Here is a 22227-nt window from a genome sequence, read left to right on the forward strand (position 1 = left end):
TATAGACAATATATTAAGAAAAGCTTTGGCCAGTTATTTTAGCACTCAGAAGACCTCATTGTCTGATGAATGATGGGGTTTTGTGTGTACCTTGTACAGGCTTATAGGAGCTTATCACATCTTCACAGTCAGGTGATGTAATAGAAAGTCATTAAAGGAGAAAAGTTGGCCCAGGCAGAGAGGTGCTGCATTGCAGCTGTGGGGCTAGAGATGTACAGCAGGCAAAGGACATAAATATCAGCCAAAAATTCTTCACTGTGAGGCACTGGCACAGGTTACCCAGAGAAGCTGTGGTTGCCCCATCCTCAGAAGTGTGCAAGGCCAGGCTGGATGTGGCTCTGAGCAACCTGGTACAGTGGAAAGTGTCCCTACCCATGGCAGGGGGCTTGGAACAAGATGATCTTTAGGGTCCCTTCCAATCCAAACCTGTGACTTCATCAGAAGGACATGTAACAACTATCAGTCTGTATTTCCGAAGTAGGTTATGTCTGCTGATATGTATGAATTCCCTGCTTCTACAAAACTTGAAGTCCCAGTAATTTTGGAAAGATCACACATTTCTATGCTTTTGAACTGCAGAATAGCTCACACTCAAGCACCACAAGATCTCATATGATTTTCTATTTGATGGGGCATCCATGCCTGTTGATGCTTAGTGTTTAGGGGACATATAGAATTGTATGTTACAATTGTATTTTACAGAAGCCAGGGCTCAGACAGCATTCTCCTTGGCTGTGGACACCTGGCCATTCTGCACATTTCTTTTTTTTTCCTTCAAAAGCTTCCAGGGCCAAGAGTTATTCAAAGCACCAAAGGACTTGTGCTTCAAAGACATAATAGAAGCATCAGGAACAGTCAGTGGAATTCCACCCAGCCACCTATTAAAATATTCCCAGTGGCTGCCTTGAAGTGTATTCAAATCCCAAGACATCAGGCATATGGAGGGGGGAAGCACACCACCAGAATTATGTAGTATTAATAATACAAGTGCCCCTCAGTTAATGAGCTCACCCTTGAAGGGATATGACAGCTTAGTACCTGATGTGGTTGTACCCAATGCTCCATCTTGTTTAATGCAAAAGTGTTGCCCAAAGCTTTGTTCTGGCATCTGGACTCTGCTCCTTCCCCCGTCTTCCAAGAGGCTATTTGGAAGTGTGATATAGGAATGCTGGTGGGAGCCCTCTGACTGCAGCACAGGCTGGTTGACTTTACAGTCCTTGGCACTGTTGGGGTTGTTGTCAGTATCCAGGGTCTCAGTGAGAGACTCACAAGTGGACAAAGTTGATTTTGGTCTTGATGACCTGGAATCTCCAGAAAGCTTGAGCTCCAGATTCTGAATCTTCAACAAGCACCAGGTCTTCAGCTCATCAACCAAGGAAATCTATCAGAAAGAGACTGTAAATTACATAATCCTATGATGAGATTCTATGGTTCCTGGGCTGCTGAGGACATGTGGCAGGGACAAAGACAAGCAAGCTGGGTGTCTGTGGGCTTAGACTCCCTGTTCAGATGTGCATGCTGCCACTGGGAATATTTAAAGGACTGCAGATCAAAAAAGGTTGAGAACTATGCACTAGCTCATGAAAGGCAGTCTCTTTAGTCCAAGCTACCACCTCTTAGATATGAATATGCTACTTCCAGTTCAACTCTGAGTACTCTATCAGGGATGACTTGGTTAATCATACAGTCAGTGGTATTTTCTAAGTGCAAGGAACACCACATGGTCATTTTTAAAGAATGAAATTCAAATTAAACACTTCTAGGGGACAGCTATAAACAATTACCAACCTCTGCTTCTTTGTTCATTCAGTCATAAAGGTGAGTCCCCCATTAAATGATAAATCAGTAACAACTTTCAGATTACACAGATGCTTAGTAAGTGTCAGCTGCAGATGCATTTAAATAATTTGAAATAGGAGTAGCTCTTTTCACCCTGTTCATATAGCATCACGAATTTAGGTCAGGCCCACCTAGGCACAAGGATGCTTAGTTAGTACAGCCCAATTCTGTTTTTTCAGATGTCTCAATTAGACCCAAGTGAGCAGGAACAGCACAGATGCATTTAAATAATTTAAAATAGGAGTAGCTCTTTTCACCCTGTTGTTCATATGACATCACAAATTTAGGTCAGGCCCTCCTAGGCACAAGGATGGTTAGTTAGTACAACCCAATTCTGTTTTTTCAGATGTCTCAATTAGACCCAAGTGAGCAGGAACAGCTGACATCACTTAATTCAGTTCAGGGATGTATCACTCCAGCATCTTGTGTCTTAAATGGAGATTACAAGGAGATGGAGCACAAGCCTAGATGTTCAGAAGCCAATACAATACTTACATCTCTTATAAAATAAAAATTGAAGCTGCCTTAGTTTGGTACATACTCTTCTTTGGAGAAGAGTGTTTGGTGAATGTTAGACCCAAGTATCTTGATCAGTGTCCTATGCAAGGATTATCACAGCTGTCAGTCTTTTTACATGGATTTGGAATGGTCTTACAAACACTCATGACATTTTCCTAGCACAAAGTGTATTTCTCAATTCTTGGAAGAATACCAATAATGAGAAAACAAACTGTATTTTAAATTCACCTGTGTGCGTGGAGAAACACAAATTTCTCAGCAGGTTTTAAACTGTGAGTTTTTGCAGAAGCTGAAAGGGCAAGAGCTGGATCTCTACAGGAACAGTTGTTCTTGTACAGCTGGTTGAACAAGCATACAAAAAAAGGACTTTCCTATTGGCAGTAATACACAGCTTGGAGATGCTGCCATGTTGCTAACATCAGAGGAAAGAACTTCAGCCTTATACACTGGGGGGGAAACAGGTCAGATAGAGAAGAAGGGAGAGATTCCCAGGGCCCACAACCAAATGGATGAGAAGGAAAAGGAACAACACAGACCTTAGCCTTTTTATCTATTTGGATATGTTCCTGCATATGTCCTCTAATAAGCAAAAGCTGAAAGCACAACTGTGAAAAATTTAGTGCTGGGAATTTTTGCAAATCACTGTGTTAGAAAAATGGTACTTTGTTGTAGATCCCACACTAAGCATGCACCAAATTAAATTACAGCAGTGGGACTGGATTTCACGTTCCTCATTCTAATGCAAAAACATCATAAATTTGGTTTAGTGACTAAGATGGTGGGTAGGAATAATTTGGTCTTTGAAGCTCTTTTACCTGTTTTAACAGATATGACACATCTCTGATATTTTCAGCCTGCTGGAATGAAACTCCTGAGCTGACCTATCAGGGGGGTCTCAAGCCCTACCTGCCGCTTCTCTCCCTGGCTCTTTTCCAGCTCTGTGTGCTGCTGCAGGCGGTGAAGGCACTCTGTCCTCTCTGCCGACAGGCGCTCGGCCATCAGCTTGTCCAAAACCCGGAGCTGTGGGGAAAACACTGTTCAGCTGAGATCATCGTGTTAGAAACCAAACTCCCATCTGTGAACCCTGTAAATCAAACTACAGTCATTTCTGGAAATGCTGCCAACTACAGTTAGATGTAGCTTGCAAAGAGGCTCAATCACAAAATTACCAATGAATAACTATTAAATTAAAAAGCAATTTAGAGGATCTTGAATCTCAATGCATACTAATTCAGCAAGAGGGATTTTTACAATTATTAAATGACCAGTCATAGACCAGCCTTCTTTCCCTCTTAATGGCTCAAGCCTTTAAGATTCGTTGTCCAAAGAAGCATCAGAAGCCACTTAACATATTAAATGTGATTTTTATCAAGACCCTGGTTTGCAACATCAGTTCCCAGTGGAATGTCATGGTTCCCTGGACTTAAGTGTTAGAGTTAAGGTTTGCCTTTACAAAATAAGAAGCAAAAAATCATTATGGTGAAAATATTTAAGATATGTTTATAAATCATATAGGCAAGCAGAACTTCAGGTCATGTTCTTACCTGATGTTGAGTTTTGCTTTCCATCTGGCCCAGCTTAATATTCATTTTATCTTGTACTGTCCCAAGCTCAGCTTTTATCTCTTCCACTGTCGCCTCCAGCTGATTCTCCAGTTTATTTATCAGGGGCTCACAACGACATCCATTTATGGGTGCCTGAAAGGAGTGATGATGACACATTGACTTGCTACACCCCACAACCCTCTTAGCACACTTGGAACATTATCATGCCTCCTTCAGTCTTGGGTTCTCCTATCCCATGCACTGTATGTCACCCTCCTGACGGTATCTTACAGCAGCTCAGCAGATGGGCTGTTAGTTGAAAAAGCACAGCTACACAGGGATTGGTTTGATGTCTAGGGACACACACTAACACAGCAGTGTTGATTTCACTGGGGCTACAAGCAGCACTGAGCTCAGGCCCTGTGTGCTGGCTGTGGGAATACCACATCACAGGCCTTCACCCCGTGTCTCAATGCTGTAATTCTCAGCTGTAAAAATCCGATTTGTAGATGTGTGTGGGTTGTGTGCATTTGTTTTTTACCCTAATGCCAATCATGTGTTCTGTCCTTTTTCAGTACTGGATGGCAAGGCCTTTGTAAAAATCTGATTTGTGGATGTGTGCATTTGTTTTTTACCCTAATGCCAATCATGTGTTCTGTCCTTTTTCAGTACTGGATGGCAAGGCCTCGCTGCTTCTGCCCTCACCCTCCTGGCATTCAGCTGCTGGGCACTCCTGAGCCTGCCTTTGACTCATGAGATGGCAAGGCCTCACTGCTTCTGTTGGCCCCCACCCTCCTGGCATTCAGCTGCTGGGCACTCCTGAGCCTGCCTTTGACTCATGTGTCACCATCCCATGGCCCCTCTGCAAGGGCAGCTGCACTGACCACATTTAAATCTCTCAGGGAGATGGCCACAAAAGGCTCCCTTAAGCAAGGACAGCTAAACCTCATCAGCTGCCTCTGCAGCCCAAAGGCACAAAGTGGATCCCTCAGGGGCTGTGCCAGTAGCCCAAAGCAGCTGCTCTGAATCTGTCTGCAGAGGAGCCTCCCTCTTTTCCTTAGCCCCACGGCAATGTTTCATAAATTGGGGGTTATTCCCTTGGCAGGGAAAGGTGGGTGGTTTGCTGAGTACTAAAGAAAGCTTCAGAAGTACATGTACTTCAGAAATTATGTTTGCTATTCATGGCCTCAGGGCATCAAAGAAGACAGACAAGCAAAAAAGAAAAGGAGAGAGGAGTAGCATGTATTTCAGGAAATACTGTATGGGAGTCTAGCACTATTAAACTAATCTTTGTGAACAGATGAGATTTGTATACAAGTCCTGTCTGCTTTCTGCACCTCTCTGCTCCCGAAGTCCTTCCACACCTCTCTGCTCTTTTATGCCTTTAATGTATGAAAGGTCCCCCAGCCTTCCTGATGTCTGCTATAGGATAATTCCATAGTGCCCCTGTCTGGAAATTTCTCAAACATTACATGGAAAGGTTGGAAAGCAATAAACAGCCAGTAAAACCTTTGAAGTCTGACTTCAATGGTCTTCAGAATCTGCTGAAATTATTACCTACAGGAAGGGACTAACAAAAGCGGATGGATGGATGGATAGATGGATGGATGGATGGATGGATGGATGGATGGATGGATGGGAGAAGCTAAGGAAATGAAAGGATAGACCTTCCAAGGAGTACAGCAGGGCAATATTAAGAAAACAACAATACAGATGTTTACAGTGTCTACAGGAAAATTTAATGACTGTTTTTATGCTTTCTAATAGATGTCTACTGGTAATTAATTGTGTAACAAAGTGACTAAAATATTATTCTCCAAACTGGAATAAATGCATGGGGCCTGGTAGCTCCAGGTTTATTTCTTTACCAGTTTCTATAGAAATCCTGTCCCCAGTAAACAGAATACCCAAAGACATGTTGCAAAACCCAGAAAGAACTGGAACAAAATCTATTGAGCTTACTCAACCTCTTGGTTTATGTAGTAAGCTTTTGGTCCTCACACACTGCTTTTCCTTGGAAAATTTCCTTCTCCTGTCAGAACTCTTAATGTTCCAAAGTATGTAATGAAAGTTCTCGTGTCATTTCCAATCACTGTTCACCCCTTATCTTTGCAGACCAAAGCTACTTAAGTATGTCTTCTTTAACAGCCACAAAACCACTTTATTGTTTGCCAGACTTCAGGCCAAAATGCATCTGAAGCCCAAGAAAGGAAAACCAGTCCCAAGTCATGATCACTTGAGTGCCTAAGAGTGCAATTAGTGGAGCATCTTTTCTGTCCATTACCTGTGTCCCAGCTCCCCAGGCTGCTCGCAGTGTCCCCCTCTGTGAGGGCAGTGGCTCACCTGCATCACCTTCCCGTCCTTGCCTCGGTAGAGCGTGTAGAGCTGGTAGGCTCGGGCCTCGTGCGGAGGGGGCGGAGAGGAGCAGTGGTGTTTGCTTCTGCGCTTAGGCACGCTCTTCTGGGCCTGAGGGAGTGTCTGCTGATCAGCTGGGGAGATGGGGTCCGACAGTGCTGAAACCTGCATAACATGCACACAATGTTTTCTCTATGTAAGCACCTTGGTAAACTATTCCTGGTGGGAATGGACAAATTCATTGTGACAATTACAGCAAAAATCACTTTTATCTGAAGACTATCCCCAAGGGACCCACACCACTTCTGAACAGCTATCCCTTCTTTCTCTCTGCTGCTTTAAATCTACTGTCTCTGCCCCAGGGGCATAGTAGAGCTGCTGCCCCAAAACACCAAACGGACCCACACCCCTTCTGAACAGCTATCCCTTCTTTCTCTCTGCTGCTTTAAATCTACTTATACCTTTTCCTTTGGCTTTTTCTTTTTGCTCTTTTTCCCTTTGGGATCTGGTGAGGCTGACCGGGGTTTATCCTTCAGATTGTTCTTCCTCTCTGGGGGCTGGTCGCTGCTTGGTGTGTCATCAGCAGCTGAGACACTGCCCTGCTTGAAGCAAAGACAGGGAGTTCAGAGCAGTTGTAGAGATGGGGAAAAGGAGCCTCTTCCTCGATTGCCCAGCTTTAAGCTGCTCTGCACATGTGAGTGGGAAATGCTTTAGCAGCAGAGCATGACAAACTGCCTCGGGCAGCTGCTGGGGCCATGCACAGTTATGGCTCCAAACAGACTGCATCCTTAATGGGTTTTCATGACAGTCCCTCCTTACAGCAGATCCAGCTGGTAATGCCAGGCTGTACCTTGCTCTGTACCACTTCATCCCGTGGCACCGATTGAGCCCTCCTTTCCTCCTTCAGTCTCTCTCTCTTCTTCCTCAGGCTTCTCCCACGGTTAAAACGCGAGACCTGGAGACAGACCACACTGTTACTCAGTGATGTCATGCTCCTTCCTACCACAGAAGATGAGAAATAGAGCAGACCTTTTCCTTTTCTGAAAGGCAACAGATAAAGGAGAGTGCACTGCCAGATGGACACTGATGAGCCAAGCAAACGTGGGTGTTTATGGCTGTGAAAACACACCAGCACTGAGCTCAGTCTGTTGGGGCACTCTGCTGTCCCCTAAAAGGGTGAGCACCTCCTCTGCTGTCCTTGGGCTGGTTCCCAAGCCAAGCCCAGCCCTTTTCATGCAGAGGTGACAAGGAGGAGGACAGCAAGGATTGTGCCTGGTCTCATGCCCTCCTGCCTTCTGGCCTGAAGAGCACTGCAGCATTTCACACACAGCTGCAAAGTATAAACAGGACAGAAACATTTTGTTCCCATTGCAAAGTATCCTCCAGTGCTAACCACACTTCTGGGGATGGGACATGCCTGAGGCAGGCAGCAGAGTGACAAAAACTCAGGAGCTTCAGGGTACAGGGCAACTTTCTAACCCCTGCAGGGCCACTGCAGGGAACGAGTGCCTCTGAACAAGTGCCACCCTCTGCCAGTCAGAACACAAGGACCTCTGGCAGCACTTCATGCTGAGGCTTAATCTGCACACCTTGCTCACTTTGGGGGCTGAAGGGCTCTATGTCAATAGATCTGAGCCCAGCCCACAATGCCAGCAGAAATGTAGGAACCTTTCACAGCAGAAGACAAGGAGCAGGGGATGCAGCCTCCCAAGATTAAGTGGCCTCAGCTCCATGTGTATGTGTGTGTTGGGGAGAGATGTGTAATGTACCTGTGATGCTTTAGTGAGCAGGAGTGCAACCTCGGGGTTATTGTGCTGTCTGGCAACCTCTAGAGGGGTCTGGCCTGCCTGAGAGAAAAAAGAAAACAGCATTTCCTTCAAAACACAAGCTACTGGAAACATTAAAGTTCTCCAACCAAGTTCAGTCTATACTCTGTGCACAAGAGTAAAGTGACTAATTGCATTAATTTACCCAGATATAATTCAACACTTCACAACCAAGTATTTTCTACCAGCCTATGAGGAATGTTGAAGAGACACTATATTAATATAAAATACCAAAAAAACTCTTTGTCCCGCTTACATTGTTGACAACGGATGCATCAGCCCCTGCCTCCAGCAAGAGCTTCACCACCTTCTTGTGATTTAGAGCAGCAGCTACATGGAGTGCAGTATCCCCTGCCTGCAAGTCAGAAAGCAGAAAACAATCTTGTGACACTAGTCCTTGGGTCTCACCCTACAGAACTCACACCTTCCTAAAAGATGCTCAGACATGAAAAAACCTGCACTTACTGATGCAATAACTAAGCTTAAATAAGGCCTGGTCAATAGAAAATTACTGACTGGGGAGGAAGATGACAGGAGGGGGCAAAGAGCTACTTCAGCCTGGGTTTGAGAAATGTAGCTGGGGTGCTGGTGATCTGATTTATCTAAACCAAGTGACACATGATGCAGCTTGGAGACAGCCCAGCTCTACCCCCAGTAAATGGATATGACATCTGAGGGTAGAACAAGTTTTCCCACTACAACTTTCTCTTCTTTTTTTCCCCCCAGGTTTGATTATTTGGTGTGCAGGTGGTCATGTATCACATTACTCAGAAATACTCAGGTAAGTACCGGCAGCAAGATGGTTGGCATGCTCTTCACAGGTTTCCTCAGGAAGAACAGATTTTGGATCAGAGCCAGAATGCAGTCTGGGTCCAGCACTAACACAGTGCCCTGCCCTTGTCCTGGTGCAGTGAGGTGAAGACAGCCGTGATCAGATTGGGGCACTGGTAACAGAGCCAGCAACTGCTCAAATGGGACCGGACACGTGTGTATAATGCCTTCCTGTCCCCCTGGTCTTGCATTTTACCTTCATAAAATTAGATTTCCTCAGGACTTTTGCCTGTTGCTAACTTAGATGAGTTGTACTCCTAAATCAAACCATTCTATGGGCAAATATGGTAGTGCTGGGGAATGAGGGAAAGGGATGTCTCTCTGGGCCAGGTTCACACCAGTCGATCTTAATATTCAGTAGCTCATTTTGCAAGTTAAAAAACTCATTTCCAAATAAAATTACACAGTAAATTTCACATGCTGAAACCCATTTTGTTTGCTATAGTGTCTCATAGTCTCATAAGAAAGAACATTAAATGTACAGTTCAGAAAACATCTTTATGATCCTCAACTACCCATGGAAGATTTCCCAGGAACATGAGAAAATGTGGTTAAGCACCACATAATATGTTTATTTAGCAGATTTAAAACGTTTTAATGTACTAATTTCATTCCTTTCTACTACCCAATTAGGCTATGCTATAGGTACAGCAATCAGTTACTTCCCTATAAAACAACTATGGATGATTAATCCTAGGCTGGACTGATCATTACATTGAATTTAGAGCATGCTTTGTCTTCACTTTTATGTCCTCTTAATTTCCCCTACTGCAAAATGCAGCAAAGTATTCCAGAGGAATTTGCACTTTAGTAGCATCTAAATATCAGTGAGTTGTGCTTCACAATGTCTCTGTAATGGCTATAAGATCATTAAATCACCTCATAAATAAGCAATGCTTTAAAGAAATAATGCAAATGCGATGGCAAAATAATAAACCACCGACATGCCATTACTTTAAGGCTATTCTTAAAAGCTCAGGCATTTGGTGGTACAGTGAAACACACAGAGTGAAGCAGGATTACTTGGGTAGGAATTCCTCTTCCCAACAACTGGCTGTATGCAAAGGGCACAGAGTCACAATGAGGTTCATGCACTGACCTGGTTCTTTTCATGGACAGAACAGAAAGCACTGAGCAGCACCCTAATGATGGGCAAGTGATTATAACGAGCAGCCACATGCAGACAGGTATCTCCTGCCTGCAAACAGAAACAAAGCTCTGAGCATGTAATCACTGTGAGAAAGCCTGCACTTGTCATGATGTTCAGGGATGAAATAATCCTATTAAATCGGAAAGAGCAGTAAACACCACACACCTCCACAGAACAGCAATGCTGTCTTCTCTGCAGTACAAAATCTGCTATCATGGGTGGGAAAGTTTAGCAAGAGCTGGGGTCAGGCAAGGTGAGAGCATGAATTCTTTAACCACTGATGGGAAATACTGGAAAAATAAAATGCTATTTTACTGGCACTACAAACCCTGAGTTAGCTATATTTTCCTATTAAATCTGTTCTTCTGAACCATAACCCAATGCAATTTGGAATCTCCACTTAGTGTTCCACATAATGTAGAAAAGAGAGTGGCAGCCAGAGCAGCATTCCCATGAAGGGTGGCACTCATGCAGCTGAGCCTGGGAGCTGCAAAAACCCCACAGCTTTCCATTTCTCTGCCCACTTTGTTACTTATCAGGGCAAAAATATCTGATTTCCTTTTGTAGATTGTTTTTTTTTTCCTTTATCTATCATGCCAGAATCATTAGAAAATAGGAGGAAAGATGTCTGAAACTGAAACCACCTTGAATCTACCTCATTTGAGAGATGGACACACAGAATATATGATCTGCAGATCTGAAGCCTTTCACCATTGTCTGTGCAACAGCAAAACCCCATTTGGCTCCTTCTATCCTTGCTCAAGAGATGGGTACAAGTAGTGCATCACTCAATCCTTCCAAAACCACTCCTGTGCATGGTGAATACAAGGTTGGGTAGGGGGTTTTTTTCAATATAATTCATAATAAAAATCATTGCTTAAAGCCTTTCTGAGTACTTCTACAAGTTAAAGCAATATACCTAAAACAAAGTCACACAAAAATGAACAGTTATTTCCAAAACTCACATTATTTTTGAGGTCTGCTCGAGATCCTCCAAGTAACAAAACACGAGTACTCTGGGAATGGCTATTCTGGCAAGCCAGGTGAAGAGGTGTGTTACCTGCCTTAGAGAAATACAGGAAAATATAAAAGCCATATTTAGATATTGGACATAAGCATTAAAATATAAAACCTCACAGATCATTGCACAAGAAGACCCACCCAAGGGTGGGAAACTGTTGTTTTCCCAAAGATATGAGATTAATGAACCCAGAGACTGAAATCTCCGCTTCATTCTGGCAATGGCTTACCTGGGATATAATAAAGGCAGAAATAGGACACTATAATGATATCTGCATTGGTCAATTCTGTTTACAGGAAGAAAGATCTCTAGATACTGTCTCATTCATTAGTCTCAAACAGCAGTGTTAAACATGTAATTTAAAGAACTGTAATTCTTGTGTTTCGGGTTTCCCCCATGCACAGACACAAAAAACCAAACTGCCATGGCACGGGATCTTTGATCCCAGCCACGACTGCTGCAGGGTATTGAGCAGACCAGAGTCACAACTCCTGTCTCCTTACAACTGTAACACAAACCAGCTTGAAGTCTGGCTGGGTCTGTAGGTGCTCTCACTGGGCAGGATACAGATTTTAGGCTATCAAGAAGCTTTGATGTTCAGGAGGAACACCAGACTCCAGCCAAGATGGGAAGGGAGGGAAAAAAGCCATCCAAGCCACAGAGAATCACATGTTATAGTTCCTCAAAGAAGAAAGTATGCAGAAGTGGACAGAAATCAAAGAAGTGTTGGCTTGTGTATTGTCTTTCTAACACAATGAACAATTTTATTGGTCTGACAAGTTTTTTCTGGCAGCATTTGGTTTTTGTTGATCTGAAAACATTCAGAGCTTTTGGCTCTTGGAGCTAGAAATTAAATCACCTCAGGTAAAAAGGCTTTACCAGGCTTACTACACTGTCTGTTCACCTTGATTTTGTCCTTTGATTTGCCCCCCTTGCTTTCAAGACACAGACCAAAGCTGCAGTGTTTGAATTACAAAAGCCAAGCTTAGATGTGGTCTTAGGTCTTCACTACCATATATTATAGACCTGAATATGACTGCATGTCAGCCTCTAAGCTGTGGCAGACATGAACATTTCTCTTCTCAGCTAAATTGTGTTTAAATGTCAATTTTTTCGCTCACAGGTTTATCTCTGAAAAGCCTCTGCAATGCCTTTATCATTTACTGTTTGGCAGGCTGGCCCTGGTGGGAAGGTAGAGGTCCTGTGCAGCAGGTGAGGACTTCAGTTCTGAGAGAATGACAGGGCCAAGGGTCAGAGCTGACAGAGTGGCTCATCTGGCTCATCTCCTGTGGGGTGACAAATCTCTCACAAACTTCAGAGAGGGAGAGAAGCTCCAAGTTGTACCAGTCTGGGAATCTTCACTGAAATGTACAGATTGATGAAGAATCTAAAAATAAGGCTACAACTGATCTCACTGGATGATCTATCAAAGCAGAAAAGATTTTAAGCCAACTTAAATGAAAATAAACTGCATTTCCAGGATGACTACTGTGCAGGAGGAATACAGCTACCCAAAACACAGTGTCAAATCCTTCCTACCTTTTGCTGTTTCACAGCTTCGGCAAATCTAGCAGCTCATATCTGTCCCATCCATCCAAAATCACACAATACCCAGGTGTAAGTCAACAGCCTGTGGAATGCTCCTGCACACAGAACTCAACCCTGGCTGCCAGAAAAGCTGTCTGAATGATAATGCCTTGTCATCAGTTACACAAAAAGCTGAGAGAACAGAGAAACCATTTTGGGATTAAGTGGACTTAAGCTCTTAATTTTTCTTGAAAACAAAAGGGGTAAAAGCACGTGCAAGCATGCATGATTCCCACAATTTTCAACAGCTCCTGAGAATATATCTTGTCCATTAAAAACCACCCAAAGAGTCAAATGCAAAGGGCAAGACATCAAAGACTAGCACAGGAGCTGCTCAGGCAGTATTTAAGTTTGCCAGTCATATTTCAGCCATCAACCCTGCTGAGCTATTTTGTTCACATACTTTCCCAGAGAGGTTGCCTCCAGCTGACATAAACTGGATTGTAAGCTAAATCTTCTAATTCCCTGAGGCACCCAAGCATGCAGGATAACCAGACCTGCATCGTAGGCCCACACCTTTGTACAGAAGTGTATGTGCATACATAGACAAGCATATCCAGGGACAGGAGCAAAATGACTCACAAGACTTACAGTCAAGCATGGGAACTTTTCTGAAGTACCCTTGATACAAGTCTAGGCGGACATTACAGCAAAAGTAATTACAGTGAATAAAAATTGGTAGTTGAAATAATACAAGGGAAGGAATACACCTAAAATAATATCGAATACAATGAAATTGCAGACCACAAACTCACCACAACTGTACAAATGTATGATTCTATAGTGCCTATACATACATGCACATACAGAAACACTATGCCCAAGCAACATGCCTTTTTACTCTAAACCTTAGACTTTGACCAGCTGTCTCCTTTCTTTCCCAGCCCCCTTTCAGTTGTTGTTTTAGAGACACATTTACCAAAAATGCTCAGAGATCCCCTAAAGCAATCCCAAAGCCATCTCCCTCTCATGCAGGGCACTCTGCCAGCCATGTGATCTGACCAACCCAGCAGCACAGCTATCCAAACCCTCACTCTGCTCACACCACGGGCTGCTACCACCATTTCCTGGACTATTCCATTAACTTCTGAATTACTGAATTGAAGTGCCCCTCAGCTATAACAATTAGAGTGGAACTAAAACCCTTTACTTTGTTATTCTTTGCTCCAAATGGCTCTCAAGGTATTATAAATACCAAAAGGAACATAATCCAGGTCCATTACATGATTCTGGGAAGAGACTATGCTAACATATTAGAAAAAACTTATTAACAAAACACACTTTTTTTTTTTGTTTCCTCCTGTGGCCTACATTCCTTTGGCTGTTTAATTTCTGGAAAGGAAGAGATTTTCAATACCTTTTTCTTATTAGTACAATTCATTTCCATTTTAAATCACACCAATCACAATGAATCTCCTCAGTATAAATTAGAGCACCATGGAGATTTCCACAGGAATGGCAGTGTTCCTCAGCTGTAATTAATGTATCATTCAACGCGTTATTGAGTTTCTCCTGCGTCAGCTGTCAAAATATGAATTTCCTAATGCCTGTGGATGAACCATCCAGGCGTGATAAATGAAAAGAAGAAAAAAATCCCACTAAGAGCTGGCCCCCCACCTGCTGAAAAATGCCATGGCCAGAAATCTCCAGTTCTGAGAATCAGCGACCTTAGACCAGAACTGAAAGCTCCTCCTCCATGGATCTCACCTTGTTCTTGGCAAGAACGTTGGCTCCTGCTTTAACAAGCACTTTGGCAGACTGACTGAATCCATGCCAACAAGCTTCATGAAGAGCAGTGTTCCCATCCTGAGGGGCACACACATAAGAGGAGTATGTTAGGGGCTGTATAACCAACCTTATAAGTATTAGAAGTATTTTCATTTCTTACTAGCTTATTTTCTATTTTATTTTTATAAGAAGGTAAAAACACTGCTATTTGTCTGGAACTTGAAATTAGTTACATTTACTCCTAAATTAAACTTACAGCCTGGGATTCTCAAGTTTCTGGGATAATCATGGGAACTGTGCAGTCTTTTGCGTAGGGCGTAGTAAGGTTGTACATTCCTTTAATTCATCCCTTAATGAGCTGAGAACAGACTCTTAAACCAAAAACTATCAGCCTAATATAGAAGCATAACTAAACCAGTAATTTGTATTAAAGAGATGGTACAGCTTTTTATCAATGTAATTGCTCCAATTACTCCCGAAGCATCAGACATTTAGTAAGGAGTATAAACTATAACTTTCTCTCTGAGACCTTAACATTACTGACTGCCAAAGCTGCCATTCCACAGGGCTTTTGTTTTGTTTGTTACCTTGTCCTGTCTGTCCAAAGCACAGCCCTCCTGAATCAGGGTTGCTATTACATCGGTGTTCCCTACTACAGCAGCCCGGTGCAGTGCTGTCTGGTCACCCTGCAAAAGAAGCAAATTTGTAATTGGTACAATTCCCACCTCATTTTGACTTAATGCAAATGCAGACAACACACACAGGGGCTGCATTTTCGACACACATACTGTTTCAATCCAAGCTGCCTTTGAAAACAGTCCCCCTAAACACCTACCATAAAAGATTCCAAGATTAATGAAGTTATTGCAAGTATTGAGCTACAAACCATTTACAGAAGTTTGCAAGTCATCACAATCCCATATACAGCGCTGAAGCATTCCAAAAACATGGCAGTATTAGAAGGCAGTGAATTGGACACATTTGGCTCTACGTGTCTAATAGTCATCAGTGTCTGTAGGGAACTAAAGGGAATTACAGGCTGTCGTAATTCATCATAATGATCCTCCAGGACTTACACTAACTGGATAAGGCTCTCCTGCTCTGGCTCTGATTGCTCCATCAGCCCTGCTTAGGATAAGGAGCATGAGATGAGATGGGTCTCTTCAGCACCTCTGATGAGTTTACCAATTAGTGCTAAGAGTGGAGGCAACTTAACGATGAGAACCACAACTGCAGGACCATCCACTTGTTTCACTCAAGCAACTGAGCCATCCTGAGCTCCAAACGACTTTCATTTCTCTTTGACCCGCCATGTAGCAGTAACAAGCAAGTCTCCTACATCAGCTTATTTCCTTTAAGGCCAACCTTCCAAAAGAAACTATGCTGATGTTGTCATCTTGTCTGACTGCCCATCTATCTGCTCTCTAACAACCGCTGAACTCATTTGCTGAGCTAGAGAGCCCAAGATTAGTTTCCAGAATCCTTCCAGAAACCGAAGACTAGGGAAACTTAAACCATTGTCCCTGGCCATCAGGGATTATCTGTATGTTTTTATGCACTGTTGGTAAGAACCTGATAAAAGAGAGGCAAGAGAAGGATTTAGGAAGCAGCGTGTAGGGATGTAAGACAGGGATCAATGGGAAAATGAGCTGCAGTAGCTCCACTGCTGCCACAACAACTTTCCTTTGAAGTTGCTTTGAACCAGCAATGCCAAAGCACAGCCTGAATCCAGGAACAGAGACAGGTTTCAAAGCTGCACACAGACTTGTATGGGATTAATAAACAGATTTGGAAGCCAATCCATTTCTGCTTATCTAGATGATGGTCACCACAAACACACACAGGGCAGAGATATGCCATGTGTCCTAAAAAGGCTTGCAGGAAACCAAGTCCTAAACAGACACAAAATTTCTCAGGTAAAATCCTTTATCAGATAATGGCATATTACATTAAATAGTAAAATTAGAGAAATTTCTGTATTTTTTATTCTAGAGTATCCAAGTCTTTAGATAACTGGCTTATTTGAACAATTTGTTCTCAAAGGCAATTAGCAGCTGACTTAAAAATTGCTCTTGGTGGGGTTCTTTTGTGCTAATGACACCAAAATAGTTATTAATCTATTAAAAAATGAGCATTGCCAACCACAACCTTTCAGTAATCCCTACCAGTAAATCATTAAATTGGCTTATAATAATGAAGTTGATTTTCAAAAATTGTGTTGAAGGTGCTTTTTAAAAGCCTGCTATTTTTTGTTGTTTCTAGAGGTTAGATATTTTTACTACTGTTCTTGCAACTGGAAATGTATTTTAAAGGATTTCAGCAAAGGCAGAAAAGATTCCAGGAAATGGAAAAAAAATGTATTGGAAAATTGACAGCATGGCAAATGCTCTGAACTTATGTATTTGTTCCAAATTCAAAGAAAACCAAAATGTTATGGAAAATGTCCAAATGATACCATCTCACAAGTACAAATGTCAAATAGTTACTGGTTACTATGACTACATGGAAATCTGCTCTCCAACAAACTGAGGAAGAATTTTATATCTGATTTTTGATAATGGTACAGCTACTGTTACTGCAGTAGTGAGTCATGTGGGACAGTGCAAAAATCATTTTATTTGATTATCATGAAGTGGAAAGTAATCTGCCAACCTACCCCTGCCAAGTGGTATTGATGCACCAGCAAATCCACAGAAGATATTATGAAACAGACTAAAACAAAATGGCAACTGCCATTGCAGTGGATGGAATCTGAACAATAAATGATTGGTTCCTACTGCTTTACAGTTGGGAAGATTACTGTGGAGAAGAGAAATTTGGGGCAGAAATGGACCGTACAGGATTTGGTTTGTAATTAAGGATCTTCTTACTGGGACAGTTTAAATCAAGGCTGTTCCTGTCCCCATCATTACATCATCAGTAACTGCAATGAGGTTAAAGACTATTCAGCTTTTGTGGCTTTGTTGATATGACAGCTCCTTCTAACAGCATTTCATTTAAATTTTATACAAACACATTTGTCTGTTTGGAAAGTGGGCAGCACACCTCACTGCTGCAAGACCAAGTGGCCCTTGGTAATCCCAACCTGTATGCTGGGGGGCCGTACACTGGGGATGCAGAGCAGCACTGGGACTGCTTCATCCATGCCTAAGCTTTGTCCCAAAATACCTTCTGGTCCCTGAAATAGATCTAGCTGAAGGGACCCAAGTCCTGCAAATGGCAGGCTCAAGTGCCTCCTGCCCAAGGTATGGGCTTTGGTTATGACATCTTCCCTACATGAGCATCCAAGAGTAAGGTCCAACCCACACCCTGACTGGACAAAATAAGCACCTCATCCATGTAACAAGATGTCAAAGGATACCTCAGACCTTGTTTCACCAAGGCACCTCCCAGTGAAGAGAGGGCACCTATCATTGTCCTGGTGAGGGTCCGTCCCTACCAGCACCAGACCCCTCAGCCAGCAGGACAGGGCAGCACCTCGTCCATCGTTCCCTCACACCTCAGCACAAACAGTTACCTTAAACTGCTTAAAGTGCTGTGGAAGCTGAACCACCAGGTTGTGATGGCTTCTGTGTGACAGTCACTGAGCAACCCAGCCATGGAGAGCACAGCCAATAATGGTGCCTGCACCACTGCACTCTAACCTGCCTTCCCTTCCCATCAGCAGTGGAGCAAATCCCTGCCCTGCTTTTCATGGAGTCCAAGGAAACAGATGAGTTGTGGTTTTTTTCCACAGCATGTATTTTCAGGCAGTGTAATCACCTATTTGTGTACCTTTTATTAATTACTGAAATAAATGTCTGTGAAAGCACTCACTACAATTCTGTCTTTAGCAAAGCATTAGGGGTTGGTTCCAGAGGCTCAGAGAGCAATTACATCGGTAAATGTGCATTAACCAGACTATTATGTTGGGCACAATTTATGATTCTGTTTCCAAGAGATTTATGCCTTAGGAACAGACTGCAGATCAGTAGCAATGAAGAGAGACAATTCCAGCGCCGTGTCACAGAAACATAACCTTGACAGAAACAGCAGTCTGCCCAAATGCAGATGTGGGCCCAAAGCCAAAAAGACTTAAGTGAGGCTCAACAGAACTAAGGCACTAAGGTCTACACTGGTGAATCGTAACCCCCTTCCTCAGACTGTGCCTAGCTCTGAAGACAGCTCAAACTCAGGAAATTCCACTCCAGGATGTCCATGCCCTGGATATATCAGCTTGCAAGGCAGGTACAGGGCACTGCATCACAGGGGCATGGCACACCCTGGCCCTGCACAGCCCTAGTGCAGGCAGCTCCCCTCCTCTCTCTGGCCTTGTGAGTGCTCCTGCCACACACCTGATGGGAGAAGATCCATGCATGTTGCAGGTACAGCCACCACCCTTCAAAATTAAGCCAATGAAGGAAGTGGCCACTGGTTTTTCCATAGTAGCCCAGAGACAGCGGGGCTCATTCACTTTGTCTTGCCATGGCAGCGCCACAGTGTTGAAAGTTCTCCACTTTTAGGAAAAAAAACTCGGTATTCATTGGGATAGTAAGAGGCTGATACTTGGAGACTGGGATAGAAATCTGCATGCACTGATGCAGAGGATGCAGGACTGCACATCTGAGAGCTCTACCCGTAACAGGACTCCTGCACAGCAACAGGTACATTTCAAGAGGGGGGAACCATGCTCTTTACAGAGGGCTTAAACACCTGCTTTCAGGAGAGCCTTACAGGCTGGGAGTCCTGAAGAAAGGCAGACACCTAAATCTTAATTTTCCCCCATGGACTTTGGCATTACCCTTTCTTTAGCATTTCTCTGTTGGCATGGCTGTTGGCATTTGCTCAATGTCCTGGTGTTTGCAACTATTTCCCTGAGCTTCCTCATGTGCTATCTTAAAACAGTGGATGCAACCACTGGGACCAGGCACTTGGAAATTTCTATTTACATCTGAAGTTCATCCCAAGGGAATGAAACAACACAAGTGACTTCCAATACAGTCTCAGGTAGACTTCTGACAGCTCTCCTGGGTTACTGGAGTTTCTCTTAGAGATTCTACAGACTCAAATTAGTGAGATTGGTTTACACTAGTTTGTAATACATGTTAATTTTTCCTTTATCTGATTTTAAAACCCCCAAACTATAACCACATTTTTTTCTGCACATTCCTATTCTCCAGAGCATCCAATGGTTGCACAATCTCCTTTAAAGCCCTTCCCCTGTGTGACACTTTGCCTCCTCACTTCTATGTTTCCAGAAATCAATAGCCCACCTTGCTGCAGAAGAATGGCACCAAAATCATAGATTCATAGATTTGGGTTGGAAGGGACCCTAAAGATCACGTGGTTTCAACTCCCTTCCCCTAAGCAGGGATACCTTCCTCTAAACCAGGTTGCCCCATCCAGCCTGGCCTGGCACACTTCCAGTGATACAGCATCCACAACTCTGGCCAACCAAAAAATAAATAACTAAAACAACCAGAAAAAACTCATGGCTTCAATCCCTGATACAAAGTTCTGAACAGCACTTGTGAAGTCATACAATATAAAATCACAGAATCACAGAATAAAGAGATTGGAAGAGACCTCTAAGATCATTGAGCCCAACCTATAATATAAAATCAAGCCACTAAACTCACAGCAGAAGTATCAAAATATTCTAAAGTCAAAATATAACCAAGTGTTAAATACTTGCAGGAGCATACAAGCATATGTGGATATCCTGAAGCAGCTGTACACAAAGGGAACTGAATATGCTCTCATGTTCCTCAGTGTCTCTGTGCTGCTCTCCTCCTCTTTTGCTACAGAGAGGCAGACACAATACGCAGTCAAGAAAACTTCATTCTTGCACAATAAATGATGATGCGTGACCAGCAGAAGCGATCAAGGCATGAAAAATAATCATGAACAAAACAAATTACAGCCTAAATGAAATGGGACCACAGGAATAAGCCATTTTGCACATTTCCATTCAGCTAGAAATTATTATGAACCCTGGGCTATTTTTCCATTTGAAACTAATTTTCTGCTTTTTAAACTGGAGCTTCCAGAAAGGAAGTTCCGGGGCCTTTGGCCTTTGTTTTAAACCCACGTGTTTTCCCAGCTGGATTCTCAAGGGTGCAGGCAGGGCAGGAGGCTGGATGCAGGGCACGGAGCAGCAAGCAGGCCATGCAGCCATGCAGCACAGGGAGCTCGGCCACGCCGCAGCGCCGCACCGGGGCTCGCAGCATGCACCGCGACGGGCGCAGGGCAGGGGTGACGCACGAGAGTTCTAACCTCCTTCTCTCTTTCTGATCTTCTAGGTTCCTTCCTAGCCTTTCTCTTCTGGTTTCTCTTATTTTTTTCATCCTTGATTTCCTTCACCGGGACAATTTTCTCCTGGACTAGTTCTGAGGTGTGTGCTGTATGGACACTCATTGACCACTCAGAGATGGCACTGGGATCCCAGTAAGAGTTGTCAGTATTGGCAGGGAGAAGGAAGGAGTCAGCTCCCGGAGTGGCATATTCTACTGAGCTGGACTCCACCGGCTGAAATTCATAATAATCCCACTCCAGGCCACTGGAGGTCATTCTTCAACTAATTCTTAAGGCTCTTAACTGTGTTTAGGGAATATATCTGTAGAACATGAAAGGGAGCATTTTAATCTCTCTGAAACTGTTAGAAGCTTTTAAGTTTCTGCTTATCATCTGGCAAATAAAAAACTTGTTCTTGAATTTGATCAAAACTCAAAAATGAAGTGTTTAGGTTTCTCCTGTTATTTTGAAAAATAAAAGGAAGGCCATTATTTTGAATTTTTGTGTGCTATCACAACAATGCCAAAATCAACAAAATAATTTGCTTTTTAATTAAATATAATACTCCCCACTCTCACAAGTGTTTTCATATCTGTACCTAAATCCATATTCCTGGAAAACAGCAGTGAAACATACAGATGTTAATCAACTCTTGAAACTAAGATGCCTTCACTGCACACAGTAAAAGTGACTGAAAGCATAATCAACAGATTGCAGCTAAAAGAGACTACATATTCTGTGGGGCATAAACTGTAAAAATGAGTTATACAAGGAGAAGCCATAAGCAGAGAACCTTCTTTGAAGACCTATGTAAAAGGAAAGCAGAAATATTTTAGTTAATACCTACTGCAAGCAAAAATCTTCCTTGGAGTTTTAGAATTCCTCCTTCTACAAGACAAATTCAAACATACCCTTTGAAATTCAGAAACTCCTGAGGCTCTCCTCAATCCCAACCAAATTACTACTACTACTAAATACAGAGCTACACATCAAAATACATTTTAAAGAAACAGTATCTATGAATCCAGTATGCATCTACTTTGCCCATATTAATCACCACATGTAGCAGCAGTATCCAATTGTAACAAAGCCCCTGAGAAGACATTAAGCCTTCTATGAGCTGAGTATTTCTACAAGTGCAAGACTCTTCATTGAACTGAATGATGCTAAACACTGATTTACTGTTTTTCTATCATGGCTATCACATTTACATATAAACAGCATAGACTTTATTCCTAGATGATTAAAACAAATGAACCAGACTTATTAAAAAAAAACAGTTTCCACAGAAACTCAATTTGAGAAAATCAGTGGAAGCTCTTGCTTTCTTAAAGCAGCAGTTTTCTTTTCTCAGGAAAATTGGCTGTATTTGTAAAGTATCTCCAATTTTGTCTTAAATACCTAATGAACCATTTCTGCTGGGAGAAGTGAAAAAGCATACCCAGGATACACCTGAATAAACTGGTTCTCCCATTGCACTTGCAAATCTGCCCCATTTCACAGATGGGCAGAGGGAAAGAATAAAGAGCACAGGAACAAATTTTCTTCCTGAAA

At 42.8% G+C, this 22227-nt stretch overlaps 1 protein-coding gene across 8 annotated transcripts in view; it reads right to left on the reverse strand.

The window, feature by feature from the left end:
• ANKRD6 (ankyrin repeat domain 6) overlaps positions 1-22227 on the reverse strand; it is a 91946-nt gene that overhangs the window by 4412 nt on the left and 65307 nt on the right. For 4 of the 8 annotated variants that reach the window (XM_039726139.1, XM_039726111.1, XM_039726129.1 and 1 more), the window contains 12 exons: positions 14988-15086; positions 14380-14478; positions 11030-11128; positions 10014-10112; positions 8340-8438; positions 8027-8104; positions 7108-7212; positions 6719-6859; positions 6246-6422; positions 3903-4055; positions 3265-3378; positions 1039-1381 (listed from right to left, as the gene is read on the reverse strand). In XM_039726139.1, the coding sequence (XP_039582073.1) occupies positions 1039-1381; positions 3265-3378; positions 3903-4055; positions 6246-6422; positions 6719-6859; positions 7108-7212; positions 8027-8104; positions 8340-8438; positions 10014-10112; positions 11030-11128; positions 14380-14478; positions 14988-15086 (1606 nt within the window). Of the gene's footprint in view, positions 1-1038; positions 1382-3264; positions 3379-3902; positions 4056-6245; positions 6423-6718; positions 6860-7107; positions 7213-8026; positions 8105-8339; positions 8439-10013; positions 10113-11029; positions 11129-14379; positions 14479-14987; positions 15087-20655; positions 20996-22227 lie in introns of all 8 variants that reach the window. The other 4 variants (XM_039726102.1, XM_039726092.1, XM_039726147.1 and 1 more) reach the window with 4 other exon arrangements.

Source organism: Passer montanus, unplaced genomic scaffold, assembly GCF_014805655.1.
Source record: "Passer montanus isolate IOZ18808 unplaced genomic scaffold, ASM1480565v1 scaffold11, whole genome shotgun sequence".
NCBI lineage: Eukaryota > Metazoa > Chordata > Aves > Passeriformes > Passeridae > Passer > Passer montanus.